The sequence below is a fragment of the Mytilus edulis genome, chromosome 2, assembly GCF_963676685.1.
Source record: "Mytilus edulis chromosome 2, xbMytEdul2.2, whole genome shotgun sequence".
In the NCBI taxonomy this organism is placed as follows: domain Eukaryota; kingdom Metazoa; phylum Mollusca; class Bivalvia; order Mytilida; family Mytilidae; genus Mytilus; species Mytilus edulis.
In genome coordinates, this window is record NC_092345.1 from 87,862,392 (window position 1) to 87,886,478 (window position 24,087).

Below are 24,087 nucleotides of genomic sequence, written 5' to 3' on the forward strand. Positions count from 1 at the left end.
TGTGTAGTCAGTACATTGAATTAGATCTAACATTTTTAAGCAAAGAAACAGTTAATTTTTTTAAGGAATTGCTAATTTATTGATTCCTGAATGGTCCAAAACAACCAAAATGGCATGTCCCTAGACCGCCTGTTCAACATTTATACTCTAAAATATCGTAAAAAAATGTAGAAATAAATGTTGTTTTTACTTAATATAAGTTCTTTAATAATTCAAAAGTATGTTTAGAGCCAACATATTATAATAAACAGCTTTTAACATAGGATTTTTAATTTCAGAAGGTGTGTCCCTAACAAAATGTCCACTACGAAACGAAGTCATTAAAATTTGATAATACACCGTTTTATAAAATCAATGTAATTTTTGTTTGCAAGAGATATAAACATTAGGGTCTTACAAAAGAAGTGATGCTTTTATAACGGCAATTAAATTGTTGGTAAAAAAAATTGAGCACATCAAATGGACCAGAGTGATACCGTATTTTTGTAAATGTCCACTACGAAACGGGTCAAATCTCCATCAGTATCTGGTTTTAAAATTATGAAAAAAATATCAGTGTACAGCTTAATACATGCTTTGATGAATACAATCAGTCTTGTTACTTTTGCAATGAAGGGATTGTGGGGAAAATAAAACATGTGAATACGTCCCCTACGAAACGGTCACCTACGAAACAAGTATGGGAGAAAAACGTTTCGTAGGGGACACTACCACTACCATGCAGTCTTTTTTTACTCTTTTTTCAATTATATTCGTGACAAAAAGTTTCGTAGTTGACATCAACCCTATTCTATGTTATTTCCTCCGGTCCGGTTATCGTTTGGAGTCAATTATTTTTTACGATCTATGTTTATTAGACCATATAAACAAGAGGCTCTCAAGAGCCTGAATCGCTCACCTTAATTCTTTTGGTTAAATCTCTCATCAATGATTATTTTGGCTTTTCAATTTATTTAAATGTTTTTTGGATCGTCCTATTTTCTTCAAAAGCCAAAAAAAAATAATCATTTTCTCCTATGTTCTATTTTAGCCATAGGAGCTATGTTTCTTGACATACAAGGAAATAAAATATAAAATTTATACTAGATACTCTGAAACTCATTTAGCCTAAGTTTGGCTGAAATTGATACAGCAGTTTCAAAGGAGAAGATTTTTTAAAGTAAGTCAACATGATGAACAAATTGTGAAAAAGTTTTTAAAGGGCAATAACTCCTTAAGGGGTCAATTGACAATTTTGGTCAAATTGACTTAATTGAAGATCTTACTTTGCTGAACATTATTGCTGTTTACAGTTTATTTCTATCTATAATTATATTCAAGATAATAAACAAAAACAGCAAAATTTCCTTAAAATTATCAATTCAGGGGCAGCAACCCAACAACAGGTTGTCTGATTCATCTGAAAATTTCAGGGCAGATAGATCTTGACCTGATAAACAATATTACCCTCGTCAGATTTGCTCTAAATGCTTTGGTTTTTGAGTTATAAGCCAAAAACTGCATTTGACCCCTATGTTCTATTTTTAGCAATGGCGACCATGTTTGTTGATAGATCATAACTTCGGATACAATTTACAAACTAGATACCCTAAGGAACATTCAGTTAAAGTTTGGAAGTATTTGGCCCAGTAGTTTCAGAGGAGAAGATTTTTGTAAAAGATTACTAAGATTTACGAAAAATGGTTAAAAATTGACTATAAAGGGCAATAACTCCTAAAAGGGTCAACTGACCATTTCCGTCATGTTGATTTATTTGTAAATCTTACTTTGCTGAACATTATTGCTGTTTACAGTTTATCTCTATCTATAATAATATTCAAGATAATAACCAAAAACAGCAAAATTTCTTTAAAATTACCAATTCAGGGGCAGTAACCCAACAACAGGTTGTCTGATTCATCAGAAAATTTCAGGGCAGATAGATCTTGACCTGATAAACAATATTATTCCAGTCAGATTTGCTCTAAATGCTTTGGTTTTTGAGTTATAAGCCAAAAACTGCATTTGACCCCTATGTTCTATTTTTAGCAATGGCGACCATGTTTGTTGATAGATCACAACTTCGGATACAATTTACAAACTAGATACCCTAAGAAACATTCAGTTAAAGTTTGGAAGTATTTGGCCCAGTAGTTTCAGAGGAGAAGATTTTTGTAAAAGATTACTAAGATTTACGAAAAATGGTTAAAAATTGACTATAAAGGGCAATAACTCCTAAAGGGGTCAACTGACCATTTCCGTCATGTTGACTTATTTGTAAATCTTACTTTTCTGAACATTATTCCTGTTTACAGTTTATCTCTATCTATAATAATATTCAAGATAATAACCAAAAACAGCAAAATTTCCTTAAAATTACCAATTCAGGGGCAGCAACCCAACAACAGGTTGTCTGATTCATCTGAAAATTTCAGGGCAGATAGATCTTGACCTGATAAACAATTTTACCCCGTCAGATTTGCTCTAAATGCTTTGGTTTTTGAGTTATAAGCCAAAAACTGCATTTGACCCCTATGTTCTATTTTTAGCAATGGCGACCATGTTTGTTGATAGATCAAAACTTCGGATACAATTTATATATTAGATACCCTAAGGAACATTCAGTAAAAGTTTGAAAGTATTTGGCCCAGTAATTTCAGAGGAGAAGATTCTTGAAATAGTTTACGACGACAGACGACGACAGACGAGGCCATAGGGTGAATAATGTTCAGCAAAGTAAGATTTACAAATAAGTCAACATGACCGAAATGGTCAGTTGACCCCTTTAGGAGTTATTGCCCTTTATAGTCAATTTTTAACCATTTTTCGTAAATTTTTAGTAATCTTTTACAAAAATCTTCTCCTATGAAACTACTGGGCCAAATTAATCCAAACTTGGCCACAATCATCTTTGGGATATTTAGTTTAAAAAATGTGTGGCGTGACCCGGCCAACCAACCAAGATGGCCGCCATGGCTAAAAATAGAACATAGGGGTAAAATGCAGTTTTTGGCTTATTACTCAAAAACCAAAGCATTTAGAGCAAATCTGACGCGGTAAAAGTGTTTATCAGGTCAAGATCTATCTGTCCTGAAATTTTCAGATGAATCGGACAACCCGTTGTTAGGTTACTGTCCTGAATTGGTAATTTTAAGGAAATCTTGCCGTTTTTTGTTATTATTTTGAATATTATTATAGATAGAGATAAACTGTATACAGCAATAATGTTCAGCAAAAGAAGATCTACAAATAAGTTTACCAAAATAGTCAATTGACCCCTTAAGGAGTTATTGCCCTTTATAGTTAATTTATAACATTTTTCATAAATTTTTGTAAATTTTTAGAAAATATTTTCCACTGTAATTACTGGGCCAAGTTGTAGCAACAAGAATGTTCAGTAAAGTAAGATCTACAAACACATCACTATAACCAAAACACAATTATGTCATGAATTTATCCGTGTCCATTGTTTAATATGCACAAGACCAAGGTGAGCGACACAAGCTCTTTAGAGCCTCTGGTTTTTATAATCATAATTTTAAAAGAAATGCATCATTTTCAAAACTCAAACTTAATTATTTCCTTGTAGATCGCGGTACATCTTGTCTATTGCACGGTATGTATTATTAACTTCAATGTTATTTTTTGAGTACATCACATATGATATGGTTTGATTACAGTTTGAAAATAAGTTTAGTCTAGGTATAATTTAGCACACATAATAATATTAATAAGACGCGTCGAATTGCACAAAATTAGAACCAAGTGGGTGAAACATTCCGAAAAAATGATATTGACGATCACTTTTTTTTTTAACAAAAGGATTCAGAAACTAAGAAAACAAATTATTCACAATCAAAACAGAAGAAGTTTTTGCATGTACTTTAACTATGCACATTTCACAACTTTTGATTTCTCCTGTTAAATAAGGAGTGTACCATTACGAAGGAATTTCACTTTGCACATGAAAGCAACATTTAGCACATACTCAATGGTATTTCATAAAAACGTTATAGTGTTTTGATTCAAACAAGTTATATGAATGCTTACAATTTATGTAACAGCTGACATTCGAATTGACATCAATGAATACTCTTTAAATACATATGTGTAAGTTCCATTTTTTACTTTTGTCGTACAAAACCTGATCTTGTGGAATTGAATATTTGAAATATGAACATGTGAATGGTTTAACCAGTTATCAAAGGTACCAGGATTATAATTTAATACGCCAGACGCGCGTTTCGTCGACATAAGACTCATCAGTGACGGACGCTCAGATCAAAAAGGTTATAAAGCCAAACAAATACAAAGTTGAAGAGCATTGAGGACACAACATTTCAAAAAGTTGCGCCTTATACGGCTAAGGTAATCTTTTCCTGGGATAAATCCTTAGTTTTTCCAAAAATTGAAACTTTTGTAACGGGAAATTTATAAAAATTCCCATATAATTGATATTCATGTCAACTACGAAGTGCTGACTACTGGGCTTTAAATAAGACTTTCTGATGTCGAATGAATGGGATTAAAAAGTTGGTTATCATGATATCAATCTGTTCTTCCAAATAATTTAATGTATTAAATTGAAGTATGTCACATTTTTTTTTAAATATTCAAGAGGTTGTGAAGAATCACAATTTTATTCTTCCAATTGATAAAAAACTTGAGATAGTTTACAACTATACCATGGTCAAGGCAATTTAGATCGTTGACTGTACAAAATAAACAGCTGCGCCATGAGCGCATGATACGCCCGTCGTCTTGTGTGAAAGTTTTATTCAACAATCATAAAAAGTTTCCGAGAAAGTTTTAAGCAATAACCATATGTTGTTTATGAGATACGGCGAGACAAAAAGAACCCCCCCCCCCCTCTTTATTTTTACAAAAATCTAAATATCACTAAAATAAAATTTTGAAACAAAACCAAAAAGTATACAGATCTTGAGCTTAATATAACAAAGAAGTGTGTAAAGTTTTAAGCAATAATCATAAATTGTTTTTGAGATACGGCGTGACATGTAAAAAAAACCCTCCCCCTTTTTTACAAAATACTCAATAACTCAAAAATGAAATTTTAAATCATCACCAAAAAGTATACAGATCTTCAGATTAATGTAACAAAGAAGTGTGATAAGTTTTAAGCAATAATCATAAATTGTTTTTAAGATACGGCGCGACATGTAAAAACCCCTCCCCCTCTTTTACAAAATACTCAATAACTCAAAAATGAAATTTTGAATCATCACCAAAAAGTATACAGATCTTAAGATTAATATAACTAAGAAGTGTGTAAAGTTTTAAGCAATAATAAAAAATCGTTTTTGATGTACGGTGCGACATGTGAAAAAAACACACCCCTGTTTTAGTTACAAAGTGCCGTAACTCAAAAAGTTTTAATCTCATTTTCACCAAAAAGTATACAGATCATTTGACTATCATAAGAAACCACTATAATAAGTTTCATGAAATTTGGATAAGTCGTTCTCAAGTTACGATGCGACATGTTCACGCCGGACAGACAGACCGACAGACGGACAGACGGACAGACAGACGGACGGACACTGGACATTTGTATACCATAATACGTCCCGTCAAAATTTTGACGGGCGTATAAAAAATCATTAATCAAAGAAAATCAGCGGAGCAACATTTATTACGTTTCGACTATGCGAAACACCTTCTTCTTTTTCACAATAGTCTGTAGTCTGAAAATTTCAGTCGGTGGTATTCTATTAGAAGGAAATGCATTAAAAAAATAATCTTTTATTATTTCTGTTTCGTTTTTCTTTTTTTTTAATCTTCAGAATAACAGTCACACATTGAAAAGGTTTTGCACCATTAAGTGTATTTTGTTTGTGTATCATCGTATATTAAAATAAAAAGTAATTTCTATAATATAATCAACAAAAAGGACAAAAAATATTAACAAAATAAAAAAAAAGTAATAAAACAAGTCATATGTTATCTTAATTCAATTAAGAAAGTTTTAGTAGAATAAACCATTTATTTTTAAGTCTCCACTTTTTTCTTTCACTTTTTTTTTTAGATTTAAATGATACCAAGAATTAAAACCTCAAAATGTTATAACAGCTACCCCTTTATATTTGATGATTTAAAAATAAAAACCCATTAAATTTCAAATTAGTCCTGTTCTTTCTCTACTAACATTGTTTTTTACCTGATAATGGAGATACTTTTTTTACCAACAAATTCCTTTTTATAGAGTCCATATTGTAACACCGACTTGTTTAAACGTCTACATAACAAAAGGCCTGTACCAAGTCAGGAATATGAAAGTTGTTATCCATACGTTTGATGTGTTTGAGCTTTTGATTTTGGCATTTTATTTGGGTCTATCCGTTTTGATTTTTTATCGGGGTTCGGTAGTTTTGTTATGTTCTTTTTATAAGTATTTTCTAAACACCATTTTTTCAACAAAATGTATCCTGTGATTCAAAAAGGCCACAAAATTTATATTTTTCATATAAAAAAATTACAACAAATATGATAAAAAAAAAATATTTGTATCAATGTCATAGTTATATCAAATGTTCAAGATCTAGTTCGTTAACTCTAAGACGTAAATATTTGTACAGATACAACGAATGATATGAAATATTTATAATAAGCCTATAATTGAAAAAAAACTCACCATAGATACAAGGCTAATATAGTTCGGTATGCCAGACGTGCATTTCGTCTTTATAAAATTTTAGTAGTGCTTCAACCGAATCAATAGCTGAGAATTTGTATCAAATACGGCAATAGCTATCTGTGTCTGGGTAAGAAATCATAGCAGTGTTGTCTACCCTTGGATACGAAACATCCAATTGCAGACACATTCTTTGCACTTTAAAAAATATCTCTGTAAGGGTTTAATTTTCTGAGAGTCTGATGCATTCATATAACACAATTGGGTATATTTATGTCCATCATTTAACTTGAATATTAACCTCTCATCGTACCAACTCGTACAACTACACTATCAGTTTAGGTTTAAAAGCAGACCGATTCAGGCTTTTTCAGATTTAATTAATGTTAATAGGCCGAATACATTTTTAATGTTGCAACTTTGAAATATTTACATACATGTATGTACAGACAATTCCATAAATGTAAATTGCAGATATGAGTGACAAGAATGTCGATCCATTTATTGACACATGCAAATTCGGTAAGTACAGTTTGTAGAATTAATTAAAGTGTTTGCCAAATGTGTTGTTTGAAACTGCTTTTCAAATCAAATTTAATGTATTGAGCATTGTTTTCATTAGAAATAGAAAAAAAAACACAAACAAAAAATTATTTTGAGAATCCGACACTTCAAACTATATATATAATACACCAAATTCACTGGCAATATATATAAACAATAGTAGTAGATACAAATTATACGTCATGCACGGCTTTCGGAGAGCTTTTCTGGATTTCCTTTCATTTGGAACACTCAAATAAAAAATAATTTATCTTGATAATAATTTAAGTATATAATCCAATTATTTTTTTAGGTAGCCGAAAATGCAATGAATGTAAGTTCCTCGTGTAGTCTTCTTAGTATCCTGATGGGTTTTTTTTGCTAGTGCTATTCTGTGCTTTTTTAACTTTCTGTGCTTTTTTTTAAACTAATCTGTATCTTTGTTCCTTCTTTTGATTTTTTTTGTCTTCAATAGTCATTACTTTACCTCAGCTGCTTATTCTAAAAGTATCTGTGACAGTATATGATTCAAATAATATTTACAATTTTGTTTAATGTTTAACATGATTTCTTTAATGGTTGTGGCCTGTTGTCTATTTCTTAAAGAGATACATCTCGTATAACACTGCACCGAGTATGATACAAAAAAGTGATACTAGTATGTTTATTATTATATTTTAATCAAATAACTCGAGTTGATACCAAGCGATATTCAATCCTTACTCGTTATGGAACCTAAAATTTTTAACACAATTGTAATATATAAATCGATATAATAAACATTAACAAAATGATAATAATTTACTCATAATGATACTAAATTAAAGAAGAATGATGCTATTCACGGTTTTGTTACTTTTATTTTATTCCAATATTAGAGCACATCAGAACAAGAGCTTATTTGGCTTCATTTTTATCAACAGGAGCCGTTGAAAAATCCGTCGTAAAAGTTACCATTTAGATCTGCTTTGCCGTCTAATCGAAACGACTGCTTATAATTATGTAGTATTTGTCTACTAACTATCTGCTGCTGCCCTTATCGATAGATTATGTTACACAACGTCAAAATAATTAGTAAACAAGCCATTATACTTAGCACTAAAAGAATACGCATAAATTGTGGTATGTTATTTTTTAAATTAGAAAACGATTGCAATAAGTATTTATGTTGTTACTTGTGTTTGAAAACATACTTTAAATGTTAATGTACTGCAGGCAAATACTGGACAGTACTGAATTAACCGCAGTTGTGTCTAATATGACTTACAGATTTGTTTATATATAAATGACTGATCATACCGATTATTTGTTAAAAAATGAATCCACCAACAATTTGCTATCGTTAAAAAAGTATAATTGTTATTGATATGATATTAAATGTATTTGAATCAATCTTGTTACTCATTTGAATGTATAACTCAGTATACATGTTTTTGAGAGAAAAAAATATTGACATGTTTCAGCTTCGCACAGTTGTAAAGCTTGTTGTGAAGACTGTGAAATGATTTTACCAATCGTATGCTTTTGTGATGAGATTCTTCATTGTCCAGATAAAAACAGTGATAGACCGGCGAAGATGGAATGTAAGAAAACGTAGAAATTTTAATTTACAATTCAATAAACCTAAACAAAAACACATCATGATGTACAACTGTCAACACTGCATGAATGTATGATTACTTTTTGCATTCCTGCATGAGATAAATGTCAATATAACATCATTAAAACATCATTAGAGTTATAACTTCTAACATTTAAAAGCTTTCATCGCATTTACTTTTTGAAAAAAGCATGATAAAAACTTCATTTTGACAAATTATTAAAAAATTCTATCAATTCTATTGAGACGCCTGTGCCACCTTTACAAAATATATGGTGACGGTAATAATGGATAAATTAAATGGCGTTAAAATTTTATTTAAGTTATGCTGTCTCTAAATCACCGACATACTCGGAGCCACCAGATGCAATATGTTTAGGAGTTTATTGTGACGGCCAATTTCACTGAACTAGGACACACTTTTTTGCAGGGGCCAGCTGATGACCACCTCCGGGTTAAGGATTTTGAAGACCTAGCCTTCGGCTGTTTTCTGCTCTTTGGTCGGGTTGGGTTTTTTTTGTGTATAGTCCTCATGTTCATTCTAAATTTCATTGTCCATAAGCATTGGTGTACAGTGGCATGCGGAATGAACTAACATAGATTGATCTCACAAATAAGAAGTGTTCTATACATTTCTTTTGAAATGTTCTGACTATATAACACCGACAGATTGCAATATTACCTGAATCAATTATGAAAGAAAAATAGACGAGACATATTTTAACACAGTCTTTGATGCTTTCAAAACAGAACATCATTATAAATATTTAGTTCACCTTATTTGTAAGGAAAGAATAAGCTAACGCAGCCTACACTCAACATCTAAAATCCAATTAGTGAACTATCTACTTTGAAAAACAGATGTCAAAGTGTCCTCAGGTATCAAACTTAAATGGAATAATGTAATTAAGGATCTTCTGAATAATGTAATTAAGGATCATATGAATAATGTAATTAAGGATCTTATTAATAATAAAATTAAGGATCTTATGAATAATGTAATTAAGGATCTTATGAATAATGTAATTAAGGATCTTATGAATAATGTAATTAAGGATCTTCTGCATAATGTAATTAAGGATCTTCTGAATAATGTAATTAAGGATCTTCTGAATAATGTTTATCTGTTTAGTTCCATCTGAGTGAACAGCATGGTCTTCAGAAGTAGTTCTTGGTTCTGGTGGGTTAATAAAAAAAATTCTGTACTGAATAAACGAGACAAATGTTTCAAACATCAACGGGTGACTTTTAGAAAGAATTTTGTGTATTTATTTTTCATAATCTTTTGACATATAGAGCAGCAATGGTGCCAAATTTTGTTGAATTGACATTTATAAAAGTTCCTGTTTAAATCTGTCTCCTTTGACATATACATGTGTATGAACTTTTAAAAAAATTAAGAAAATAATAAAAATATCAGAAATACTATTTGGAATCCTTCTTGTGCCTCTCCGAAGTCAGGAGCCTGTAATACAGTGGTTGTCGTTTGTTTATGTGTTGCATATTTGTTTTCCGTTCATATTTTGTACATTGATTAGGCCGTTATTATTCTCGTCTAAATTGTTTTAAATTGTCATTTTGGGGTCTTTAATAGTTGACTATGCGGTATGGGCGTTGCCCATTGTTGAAGGCCGTACGATGACCTATAAATGTGCATGTCTGTGTCATTTGGTCTCTTATGGAGTGTTGTCTCATTGACATTCATACCCAACCTCCTTTTTTATATTGTAAAATTGAGAATGGAAATGGGAAATGTGTCAAAGAGACAACAACCCGACCAAATAAAAAACAACAGCAGAGGGTCACCAACAGGTCTTCAATGTAGCGAGAAATTCCCGCACCCGGAGGCGTCCTTCAGCTTGTAAACTTGTTTCAGATCGTTCTGATAAACACGTATTGCGGTCATGTCCGCCCGCGTCAATTCTTTGTTCTGACTTCATTCATAAGACGAATAAACGTGAGATATATTGTACTCTAAATCGTGATTACTTTCTTATTAGTTAGCTTACACATGACATTTTATCTATGTAATCATCAGTAAAATTGATGTAACACTGACTGGTTTTAAATGATAAGTTTAATTCCAGCCGATCAGTATAGGGGCATTTGGAATTTTAGATATTGCTCTGTTTACTTCATAAGGCACTTTTTTGGAGACACTAGATGCAAGTTCAAAGAATCTTCAAAAAGTTTGTAACGGTTTTTTATTTTTCCTTCGAACCTGTTGAAATGCATAGTACTATTATATTCTTAATTTATTTGTCAATTATTTTTTTTTGTAATCGTAGCATAATTCAGAATCCTCTAAAAGACAAACAGAAAACGCACCTTACGAAATTCTTTAATCTTACTTGAATACCCCATTATTTCAGTTAGTACTTGTATCTAATATATCCCAGTTAACTTGAAATAAAAGATACTACTGATACTAAAAAGTAAAATCACAAAAATACTGAACTTTGAGAAAAATTCAAAACAGAAAGTCCTTAATCAAATGGCAAAATCAAAATCTCAAAGATTAAGTGTTGACATGAATATCAATAATGTGGTCATTTTATAAATTTCCTGTTCACAAAACTTTGAATTTTTCGAAAAAACTAAGGATTTTCTTATCCCAGGCATAGATTATCTTAGCCATATTTGGAACAACTTTTTGGAATTTCGGATCCTCAATGCTCTTCAACTTTGTACTTGTTTGGCTTTATAAATATTTTGAAATGAGCGTCACTGATGAGTCTTTTGTAGACGAAACGCGCGTCTGGCGTACTAAATTATAATCCTGGTACCTTTGATAACTATCAAAGACATCAAACGAATGGATAACAAGTGTCATATTCCTGACTTGGTACATGCATTTTCTTATCTAGAAAATGGTGGATTAAACTTGGCTAAAAGGACTGCTTTATACCATGATGTTTTCCTCAATATTGACACAGATGGACGACTTCAGACTAAAATCTATGACAAACGATTTCAAGTCAACATCCTAATTATCAATTTCCCAATTCTCAGCAGAAACATACTTTCTGCCACATCGTATGGTTTTTATATATCTCAATTGAAACGTCATGCTCGTATATGTCCATACTATACAGACATTAATCAGTGTTATGAGGAGGAAAAATTTAAATAAAACTATGTTTAGTGTATAGACAACATAACGACTTGTTTGATTTATACTATGTGTCTATAACTTAACTAACTTACGACATTTTTCCACGTCTTAAGATTTTGGTTTACCATCTACGTCGTCAAATCTGCTTAACCCTAACGTGGTCCATCCAGAATATGAATATTTTGAAGAGTTTGAATTCGACGTGTCGCAATATTTATTTATCAATTATTCATCGCACGTGGTTCGTCTACATATCTTTAGGTATTTTTTTCATGTGTATTGGTTGTTTGGTCTTACAAGATCTTGCCTTAAATAACAGTTTTTTTTTATTTCTATATGTTGGTAAAAGTTCAGATAAAAAAATCAGCTACTTCATATATATGATTTTAAGTTTAAAGTAACTATATGCACTTTTTTCTTTTATATATATAGATTCTACCACTGCATAAGTGTATTATGATATTTATCCACTCGAGACAGTTTAACTGTCGAGCGTGGATAAATATCGTAGTACACGAGATTTGGTAGTGGAATCTGTTTCTCTAAGGATTTTCAAACAATACACAGGCAAACTTAATGCTTCTTTTCTAATGATCTGCAAATAGATGTGATCTTACTATATGAGGTCATCAGGCATGGTCGCCTTTTTACTAGCCTTCACAATATGAAATTCAGAGGAAAGCAAGAAAATTCGGCGTCATAATTTAATCCAATGAAGAACTGAGACCACACGTTGATTAATTTGCTTTATACAATGGTTGTAGAAAGGGATAAAATGACGAAGAAGTAGAGAAATATATAAATTATTAGTTACACGGTGTGTAAATAAACTCATCATAGATACCAGGACTAAATTTAGTATATACGCCAGACGCGCGTTTCGTCTACAAAAGACTCATCAGTGACGCTCGAAGCCAAAAAAGTTAAAAAGGCCAAATAAAGTACGAAGTTGAAGAGCATTGAGAACCAAAATTCCTAAAAGTTTTGCCAAATAAGTGACCTAATACGAGATATATGGGGTATGTAAACACAACGTGTAACGAATTCATCTTACCGACTGTTTCACATGTGGTATTTAGAACATCGGCCTATCAAAGTGATTAAGTCTTCAATACTTAGTTTTAAAAATGTGAAAGAACCGACTTCCATTTGTCTATACAAAACACAAATGCCAACATTAACAACGTGTAAGCTTTAATGTTTTTTTATGAATGTATTTCAATCGTTCATTATGAGTTTATTCGTCTGTTTAAACCTTTCAGATTTCTATTTTGTTTTGAAAGGGAAGTAACTCCTTACTAACCCCATATGGTTGCTAACCTTATATGGTAACTAACCATGTATTTTTTAGTGCACCCTATACCAAACATATATAGTCACCCCGTGTAGTCCGTTAACCAATCATGTCCCCTTAAATAATAAAAGGTAAGATGAATATATAAACACACTTTTGATTTATAAGAAAAACTAACATGATTAGAATATACAAATGATAGCATCATTACAATCGCTATTTCATTTTAATATTCCTGTATTAGTTAGAAAATACATAAAATAACACCATTGCAAACTCAATTACAATTTAATATTCTTATACGGTTATAAATACAGCAAATATATTTATTTTTAGAAATTTACATGTTATAATATAAACTTAACAAAAAATACGTCATTGTTTGTTACGTTCATCAATTCATGTGATAGGCAGTTTATATTTCGTGTGTGGTGTCCTGGTGTGCTGTCGTAAATTCATGGGAGGTGTCTGTTGGGTTTTTTTGCTGATGCAATGTACTCTTATGTTAAATATTTATGTATTTCTATGTGATGAGTGTTCTTGCGGGTTTTTTTTCATTCCTGTCAAGAAGTGTTGTCATTTTAGTGTTTTGTAATTATAACCATATTAGTGTGAGGTTTGACTAGCCATAAAACAAGGAATAACTCACATTTTTTAAATGTCTTGAAACAAGTCAGGAAATTGAAGTTGTTATCAATAGTCCGTTTCTATATGTGTTTGCGTTTGTTTTTGTTGCACTTCAGTGTTTTTGTTGTTCTCCTCTTATAGTTAGTGTGTTTGTAGTTACCCAGATTGATCCAGATTGTTTTCTTTTTTTTGGCTTTATCGAATTGTGACTATTAAAAGAGGGACGAAAGATACCAAAGGGACAGGCAAACTCATAAATCTAAAACAAACTGACAACGCCATGGCTAAAAATGAAAAAGACAAACAGAAATACAATAGTACACATGACACAACATAGAAAACTAAAGAATAAACAACACGAACCCCACCAAAAACTAGGGGTGATCTCAGGTGCTCCGGAAGGGTAAGCAGATCCTGCTCCACATGTGGCACCCGTCGTGTTGCTTATGTGATTACAAATCCGGTAAATAGTCTAATTCTGTAGGTCACATTCATGAAAGGGAAGGGGATTGTAGTTACGACGTAAGGAACATATCCGATATCATTTGTGAAACGGTTATTCCATAACGGCCAACCAACTCGTGATGGCGTCCGTAAAATTTACGAAGGGATGATTTTAACTTCACCATTTGGAACTCTTGTTCTAATAGCTTCCTTGTGAGCATTAACCCTCTATCAAGAAAATCATGATAGGAAATGCAAGCACGGGAATATCGTATCAATTGGGAGATATGTACCCCGTATGCAGGTGCTGCTGGAATGTTGCTACTTAGAAATGGAAAGTTCACAATTGGAAAGCTGAAATCATCTCTTTTGTCGTAAAGTTTTGTTTTCAACCGACCCTCATTGTCAATTTCTAGATGTAAGTCAAGATATGAAGCCGACTTAACTGTATCTGTAGTATCCTTTATCTCCAATTCGATGGGATAGCTGCGTTCCAAATAGTCACCAAATTTTGAATTGTTTAGTGAAAGAACGTCATCTATATAGCGGAAAGTAGAGTTAAAGGATATTGCTAACTTCTTATCTTTCTTCCTAAGAAGTTTCTGCATGAAGTCAGATCATAATAAAAAAGAAACAAGTCGGTAAGTAGAGGGGCACAGTTTGTTTCCATTGGGATGCCGACAGTCTGTTGAAAAACACGTCCTCCGAACGTTACAAATATGTTATCAATCAAGAAATCAAGCATCTTGATAATATCGGTTTCAGAGAATTTTTTGTTTGAATCAGAGTATTAAATCGCGGCTTATTACTATTGCTGTTATTTATGCATTTTTTTTGGTCATATTGTCCCATAAACGAATAAACTGTGACTGCCTGAAAGATAACACATTGCACTTTTTATTTCTAATAGATAACAAGTGTTTAGGTGACTATTGTCCATGTCAGAATGGAGGCAATTGTAGTAAGGATCCTGAAGTTTCACTAGCAACCGCAAAAGATATAAAATGCTCTTGTCCTGAAGGTATATATATATATACTAAATATCTATAAAACAGCAGAAATAGTACCAATCAGGGTCAGCAAATTTACATGTACCTCCAATATACTTCATACTTTGTTGTACTAGATGAAAATTAAACATGACTTTGAGTATTTAAAACGTCCGCTGCTTAATTATAAACAGTACAATGTTTTTATTTTTACAGGCGTCGCCAAAGGGAAAACAGGTCTTGTAACTGCTTGAATCTGCATGTCGTTTATTTGTGCAGACCTTGGAAAAAAAATTGATCAAAATTTTCTTGTCTTCTATGAAAGCAAATCATTTTACATCACGATAACCGTGAGGGCATTCCGATGTATTGCTTTGCCACAAAGATTCGATTTTTTGTCTCTGATAAAATTTGTGTAAATTTTGCTTAAAACTTGATGTCTTTCAGATTGAATCCAATTGCTTAACATATAATGCAACTAATTTTAAAAAAAAATGCATTGGTGGTGTACCAAATAGTATAACTTGATGTCAACGTTACTGTTGGAAAACTTACTTTAACCATGGTTTCCGTAATCGTGTCGATAAAATGTTGGGTGTGAATGTGCAGAGCGGGGATTTGGGAAATTGGCTCGGTTATTATGTGTGTACTCAATCCACGTTTTATATGAAATTTTGTTTATGATACTGATTTGAGTTATATTCATAAGATTTTACGACGAAACAAAAAGATGAGTAAAGTAAAAAGTTGCTTTTAAGAGAGAAAAAAACATTCTAAGGTTTTTGTTTTTGTCTAATATGCAGGATTCAGCGGTCATTATTGTCAACATATACCAATCAGGATTTGTGAAGAACAATTGAGTACCAGTATGTTACAAACTAAAATTTGCAGTAGAAACTATGATGCAAAGTGTCATATTTCACAAAACAATAGCACTTTCATCTGTAAAATACCACAACGTAAGTTACAATTATACTAGACAAATAAACATATTTCATATATATTAGATAAATATTTTGCGGTCATATCTTTTTTTTAACTTTGCTAAAATTCTTTACGTTATTTAATGTTCCTGATATATTAGCACATTTGTGTCCAAATTTGTCTCACCGTGACAAAGGGATTTCAGTCCAAAATAGTTAAAAAGCCAAACAGGTACTAGTTGAAGAGCATTGAGGAACCAAAATTCCAAAAAGTTGTGCCAAATACGGCTAAGGTAATCTATGTCTGGGATAAGAAATTCTTAGTATTGCGAATAATTCATACTTTTGCAAACAGTTGATATTCATGTCAACACCAAAGTGCTGAATACTGGGCTGGTGATACACTCGGGGACGAAACGTCCACCAGCAATTTGCATCGATTCAGTGGTGTTAAAAGTTATCAAAGGTACCAGGCGTTCGATTGGATACGCCTGACGAGTATGTCGTCTACAAAAGACTCATCAGTTACGCTCAGATCAAAATAGTTAGAAAGCTAAGCAGGTATAAAGTTGAAGAGCATTGAGCACCCAAAATTCCCAACAGTTGTGTCAAATATTGCTCAGGTAATCTATGCCTGGGATAAAAAAAAATCCTTAGTATTTCGAATAATTCATACTTTTGCAAACAGTAATATTATAAGAATGAACACATAGTTGATATTGCGGACTACTTGGCTGGTGATACACTAGTAGACAAAACGTCCGCCAGTAACGGCATCGCCCCAGTGGTGTTAATAGTTATCAAAGGTACCAGGCTTATAATTCGATACGCCAGACGCGCGTTTCGTCTTCAAAAGTCTCATCAGTGATGCTAAGATCATAATAGTTAGAAAGCCATTGAAGAGCATTGCGGACCCAAAATTCCAAAAAACGTTGTGCCAAACACGGCTAAGGTAATCTATGCTATTTTTAAAAAGCTTTATATTTCAGATAGAATAATACCTGGATGCTTCATACATTGAGGCCATTATTATTGTCCTCCATTATATGGTTCATTGACTGCTTGAAAACAAATTCTCATGAGAAGTACCAACTTATGATATCGGATATGTTCCTTACGTCGTAACCACAATCCCCTTCCCTTTCATTAATATGACATACCGAATTAGACTATTTACCGGATTTGTTATAACATAAGCAACACGACGGGTGCCACATGTGGAGCAAGATCTGCTTACCCTTCCGGAGCACTTGATATCACCCCTAGTTATGGTAGGGTTCGTGTTGCTTATTCTTTAGTTTTCTATGTTGTGTCATGTGTTCTATTGTTTGTCTGTTTGTCTTCTTTCATTTTTAGCCAGGCGTTGTCAGTTTATTTTCGATTTATTGACTGTCCCTCTTGTATCTTTCGTCCCTTTTTTATTATGTTTAATAGGATAACTATATTTGATACATGGCTTCCATGGGAGTATACGTGTCTTTCAGACGACAAGATTAACATGATCTCGACCTCATTATTTGTACCACTGATCATATATCTTATTCAATATGTTCATTCCATCGAAAATGCATATTAGATCTCATAAACATGTTTATCCCCGCCGCAATTATGCGCCTGTCCCAAGTCAGGAGCCTCTGGCCTTTGTTGGTCTTGTATGATTTTTAATTTAAGTTTCTTGTGTATAATTCGGAGTTTAGTATGACGTCTATTATCACTGAACTAGTATACATATTTTTAAGGGGCCAGCTGAAGGACGCCTCCGGGTGCGGGAATTTCTCGCTACATTGAAGGCCCATTGGTGACCTTCGGCTGTTGTCTGCTCTATGGTCGGGTTGTTGTCGCTTTGACACATTCCCCATTTCCTTTCTCAATTTTACCTATATATAGAAAGAGGGAAGAACAAAAATGTAGCCCTGTTTAAGATCTAGTTATCGGATAGTTGGAGAACGTCTGTCGAAAAGGTGTCACCAGTTTAGAAGTATGACATATAATTCACCAAATTTAATGTTATCACATTAACGATAAACAAAACATTGCTGATGTAGAAGGTCCATAGTCCATCATCTTCTTACCACAATATAAAATTTTATGTTTTTAAACCCTAGATAAAGCCTATATTCATCATGTGACGTTACTTATAATACAAATGTTACAGTAATATAAATGTAATGCGATATCTTATTTTATCATTATGATTATATCCTGGGCGTTTCACCCTTTTTTTTAAGTTTTAAGTTTGTTTTGTGGATGAGCACGGGTTGGACAAAATGATTATTTATCATTTTGATATTGTTTTTGACTAAAGTCTATAAAAGATTGTTTCTTTAGAAAAAAAAAGATAAATTCTTCATTATTACATAATTAAGCATATCAAACTTTACCAAAGTATTCTTGCGTATTTATTTTTAAACCATTTTCGATAAAGATTTATTCGGTCTGATCTTTTCAATTCTTCTCAATTTGCAAAGATCAATTGAATTAAGAAATAGACAAGACGTTAACATAACTCATTTTATCATTTATATATCTTTTTTTATGTTTTAGATCAGTCTGAAACTTATAACATACCTAACTGTACCAATGGTTGATAGGGTTGGCGTAGATGTAAATATTTTCCATCTGCTATACTCTAAACTGTTGATTGTTGATTCACCAAACAACACAATGCTACAATGATGCTAGTTAATAGACAATGATGCCAGTAAATAGATAATACTTTTAGTCTTATTCAAGGAAATAAAATGCAATTTGCATGATCATCTTAACTGTTGTACATACATAAAATTTGTCTTTCTGAATACAAACATACTCAATATCAAATTGGGCATGCTATAACTTCATTACATATTATAAACTATGACCACGAAACAGTATTTCTTTTGTTACATTGTCTGACATCAGACTCGGAATTCTCTTGAACTGAATTTTAATGTGCGTATTGTTACGTGTTTACTTTTCTACATTGGCTAGAGGTATAGGGGGAGGGTTGAAATTTCATAAACATGTTTAACCCCGTCGCATGTGTGCGCCTGTCTTAAATCAGGAGCCTCTGGCCTTTGTTGGCCTTGTATTATTTTTAATTTTAGGTTCTTGTGTATAATTTGGAGATTAGTATGGCGTTCATTATCACTGAACTAGTATATATATTTGTTTAGGGGCCAGCTGAAGGACGCCTCCGGGTGCGGAAATTTCTCGCTGCATTGAAGACCTATTGGTGACCTTCTTCTGTTGTCTGTTCTATGGTCGGGTTGTTGTCTCTTTGACACATTCCCCATTTCCATTCTTAATTTTATTTCAAAACAAGAACTTTATCAGGTGCGTACCTACCACTGAAAAACGAAAGAAAATTAAACAATGTTAAATTCAAAAAGCGAAATGGCAATGAAACCCAATTAGACTTTAGTTTAGCCTGTCGGTTTTTTACTTTTGTTATATTTTTCATGTTTATGTTTATATGAATGCCGCGCGCTTCAGAACAAATTTTAAAGAAACATTCAAATTTAAAGAATATAAATTTATTAACATGTTTGGTCATCCCTAGTTTTCGAAATTCGATAAAGATATCTAATAATAACGATTAATAAAGCTAGGTCCATAAAATATCTATAAATCATGTCATTTGACAAAATAAGGGGAATACAGCTGGTTTGATTTATTTCTCAAAATGTTTAAGAGACATATGATTTGGAGAGCTTAATGCTCAGGTGATATTCGATATTCAAGTTCAGTTTCATTATTGATAGATAAAATTCATTTGAGCAAAACCTGTTCTCAAATAAGAATAGAAGAAATCTTTGAGCTGTATTTGGCAAAAACTTTAGAAATACTTGGTCCTCAATGCTCCTCAACTTCGTGCTTTATTAGGACTTTTTAATATTTTTTTGGATTCGAGCATCAGTGATGAGTCTTTTTGTAGACCAAACGTGCGTCTGACGCAAATACATAACTTCAATCCTGGTGTATATGATGAGATTATTTACTAACTAAGTCATTGGTTCATGTATTTGCACTTTATCAATGCATTTTTAACAGAGTTATTGTTGCTACTTTATTTGGAAGAGAATCCTTTATAGTTACACAACGTAAAAGGTTTCAGATTATTTCATCATTAAGAAAAAAAAGTCAAGATCGTACAAAATACAAACTCAAACTTTGTAAGTCGTCAGCAATGTCGATGCAAACAATTAAATTAAGCCAGGGTTTTGTCAAATAACGTCTTTTTCATTTTCTTTAAAAGTTCATCGGAAAGTTCAAAGACCTAATAAAGATTATTTAGTGGGTTTTTTTTCACAAATAATACAAGATGGTCTAACGTTATATATTCTATGTGAATGGGTTGCGTATCTTATTATTTACCTTGATTTGTGTTCGTGCTTTTATATATCGTTAAGTCGTATGACTTTTGACGTAACAGGGTTTATGCATCCTGTCTTCTCATTTTTAACTTCTGGTGTTCTTAGTGCAGGTTGGAACTAAGGTACACTTCGGACGCTATATGATTTAATTGTGTTGTTTCCATTTTGTTTATCGTAATGATATTTTTTACTTGTAGTATTTTTTTTTTATGTTTTAAATTTTATTGATTTAAAACAAAAACCATTTTTTAACCACAATTTCAGCAAATCAATTATCATTTTGGAGAATATGATTCATTTATCAGATGTATTTGGCTTAGTTTTAGCTTTCAGCTAATCGGTCTTTTGAATTCATCCAACTGAAATTTATTATTACAGTTAGTTCTTTAAGAGAGGGTTGAGCGCTTACAATCATGTATAAAACCGCTGCATTCTGTATGTGTCCGTACCAAATAGGTAGCATGTAATTCAGTGGTTGTTGTTGATGTATGTATGTCACATTTGTTTTTCGCAAATTATTTCATATTACAACATAATATGTATACCCTTTTTATTTTGCCCGAGGAAAACAACAAAAGGGGACCCGCATTTTCACGGTCTCATTTGTTGTGGGGTGGGGGATTCAATTTTAAATGATTAACATCTAACTTTATAATTAGAGCTACCTGTATATATAAACAACTCTTGCTAAAACCGATATATTTTCATTCCTTCAAACCTATGTAAATGAGAATTACATACCAGAAAAAGTGCTGTGGTCGAAAATTGTCCGTCAGTTTAATGAAAAGTAATAAAGAAAAATAGAAATGAACTCATACGGTATTCCAAAATTCACCTAAACCCTCTGTGAAAATAGATTAATTATGTTGACAGTTTTATATACCCATTCAAAATTCGAACTATTAGTACTTTAGGCTTTAGGTTCGGCAGCCATAAAGAAGCTACATGTACTCAATGTTAAAAACGTTGATATAGTTAGGCATCTAATAATGGAGTGTCATGTTCTATCAACAGAAAAAAATGTTATGCTCTATAAAATTGTGGATGAACTTCCCATTCAAAAGTCCATGGACATTTTCAATTTAGACGACGATAACCTTATTGAAGTACTATTGGGATCTTTTAATGATACAGTATCCGATCTCAATCCTATAGTTTGGTCTAGAATTGTGTTTTACATAGCAACATGTTTACCCCATGTTTAAAAATTTAGACATGTATTATTTGAAAACAGGTTTAATTTTGAATTTGCAATAGACATTGATTGAAAAACATAGTGTTTTTGTTTAGTGTACCAAAATCTGTGTAGTGTGTGTTTATCTAAATATGTTCATTGGTTATTTATCTCAAAATGTATGATATGTTGTTTATTGTTGTAAATAAATTGTTTTCTTATTGTCTGCAAAATCTTCATATTCATGGATGAAATAGAGATTCATTCATTAATTTATATACAATTTATTTTGGTGACATGAAACCAAAACATTCTTCACGTAAAATTAAAAAAAACTTAAAAACATAATCATAATTAATTATTTATAATCATTAATATTATAATGTAGAAAGATATGAACTGTTATGTTACATTTTATTTTAATATTATGTGTAGATTAATATGTTTTGATACTTTAATAATAAACATTATTCTTAAATTGTGTTGTGTATAAATAATGAAATACCAATTTGCAGGTTTTGTCGAATTTCAAAACAGCACTGGCCCTATAGATTCTATTTGCAAAAATGGACGAACCGGGTATCTTAAAGCGAGTACGTAATAAAATACTTGGAAAACTTTCAAACACATGACAGCCTCTTTAGAATAGAAAAAGACCCAACATAAAATGTAGTAACAATGTACAAGTTACAAACAAAAGGATATATCTATAATTAATGCCTCTATTTAATTAAAATTTCTAAACTGCTTTTAACAATAACGTACACATTAGACGACTGACACAAAAATAATCACGGTATATCATAAAGCAAATACTGATAAACTAATACATGTAGATGATAGTCCAAATGTACGATATCTGACTACAATAACATATGAAAGTTGTAGAAAAAATTCATCGTATCTGATTAGAAAAAAATGTAAGTGAGAATTTTAAATTTATTGATTTATTTGCTTAAAGACATTTGATACTTTGAATTAAACCAAATCATGAATAATGTTTGAATACAGAGTAGTTAATTAGATAACTTTAAATGTGATGACTATATAGAAAGCATCAACCCCATCGAAATATCCCCTTGCTGTATTTTTTCAAACCTTTCGGCATTTCATGTCCTAGATGCTTTTGGACTCCGTTCTTTATGTTGCTTTTTAACTTTATTGATGCGCGTTTGGTGAACACTTTAATCCTGGTTTCTCAGATGAGTTTATTGAAATTAAGGATACTAAATCCAATTTAAGATAAACATAAGAAAACGTGGTATGATTCCAATTCTCCAGACCAAACGACTCTGAAATTAACAACTTAACTCTGCCTCATATCTAATTTTTGAAATTGAAATTGACATTGATGGTTGGTTGAGAACAAAACAAATTAGAGCATTTCCGCTACCCAATTGTAAAACTTTTTATTTCTACATAATAATATTTCAGCAGCACCTCAATAGTAAATATCTCCTAGTTAATACGATATTCCTGAGCGTGCATTCGTACTATCATGATATCTACGAAAGAAGGTTATTGTTTACATGGAAACTATTAGACCAAGACTTTAAAGTGGTGAAGTTGGAGGCATCTCTTCAAAACATTTAACGGACGCCATAATGCGCTGGTTGTCGAGCCTGCAACTATTGTTGCAGAAAGCTCGACATAGGGATAGTGATCCGGCGGCGGCGGCGACGTTAGCTCACTTCTTAAAAGCTTTATATTTTAGAAGGTAGAAGACCTGGATGCTTCATATTTTGTATATAGATGCTTCATGTTACGAAGTTTCCGTCAGTGTCCTTGACCTCATTTTCATGGTTCAGTGACCACTTGAAAAAAAAGTTCAAATTTTTTGTAATGTTGAATTCTTTCTTATTATAAGTAATAAGGATAACTATATTTGATATGTGCGTACCTTGCAAGGTCCTCATGTCTGTCAGACAGTTTTGACTTGACCTCGACCTCATTTCATGGATCAGTGAATAAGGTTAAGTTTTGGTGGTCAAGTCCATATCTCAGATACTATAAGCAATAGGGCTAGTATATTCGGTGTATGGAAGGACTGTAAGGTGTACATGTCCAACTGGCAGGTGTCATCTGACCTTGACCTCATTTTCATGGTTCAGTGGTTATAGTTAAATTTTTGTGTTTTGATCTGTTTTTCTCATACTATAAGTAATATGTCTACTATATTTGTTGTATGGAATGATTGTAAGGTGTACATATCTAGCGGACAGATGTCATGAGACCCTGGCCTCATTTTCATGGTTCAGTGGTCAAAGTTAAGTTTTTGAGTTTTGGACTTTTTATCTAGTACTAAATGCCATAGGTCAACTATAATTGGTGTATGGAAATATTTTATGATCTTTATGTCAGTCGCACAGGTTTTATTTGACCGTGACCTCAT

The 24,087-nt window shown here is 32.1% G+C and overlaps 2 protein-coding genes across 3 annotated transcripts in view; both read left to right on the top strand.

Annotated features, from left to right (window-relative positions):
- Nucleotides 1–22,173, top strand: part of LOC139513291 (delta-like protein C) — a 64,454-nt gene extending 42,281 nt beyond the window's left edge. For both annotated transcript variants that reach the window (XM_071301655.1, XM_071301656.1), the window contains 7 exons: nt 3,569–3,595; nt 7,106–7,153; nt 7,488–7,508; nt 8,638–8,757; nt 15,165–15,275; nt 16,047–16,202; nt 18,711–22,173. In XM_071301655.1, coding sequence (XP_071157756.1) covers nt 3,569–3,595; nt 7,106–7,153; nt 7,488–7,508; nt 8,638–8,757; nt 15,165–15,275; nt 16,047–16,202; nt 18,711–18,754 — 527 coding nt within the window. In that variant the 3' untranslated portion in view covers nt 18,755–22,173. The remainder of the gene's footprint in view (nt 1–3,568; nt 3,596–7,105; nt 7,154–7,487; nt 7,509–8,637; nt 8,758–15,164; nt 15,276–16,046; nt 16,203–18,710) is intronic.
- Nucleotides 22,174–22,553: 380 nt separating this feature from the next.
- Nucleotides 22,554–24,087, top strand: part of LOC139513292 (stimulated by retinoic acid gene 6 protein-like) — a 70,403-nt gene continuing 68,869 nt past the window's right edge. Inside the window, exon 1 of the mRNA XM_071301657.1 lies at nt 22,554–22,615. Coding sequence (XP_071157758.1) covers nt 22,614–22,615 — 2 coding nt within the window. The 5' untranslated portion in view covers nt 22,554–22,613. The remainder of the gene's footprint in view (nt 22,616–24,087) is intronic.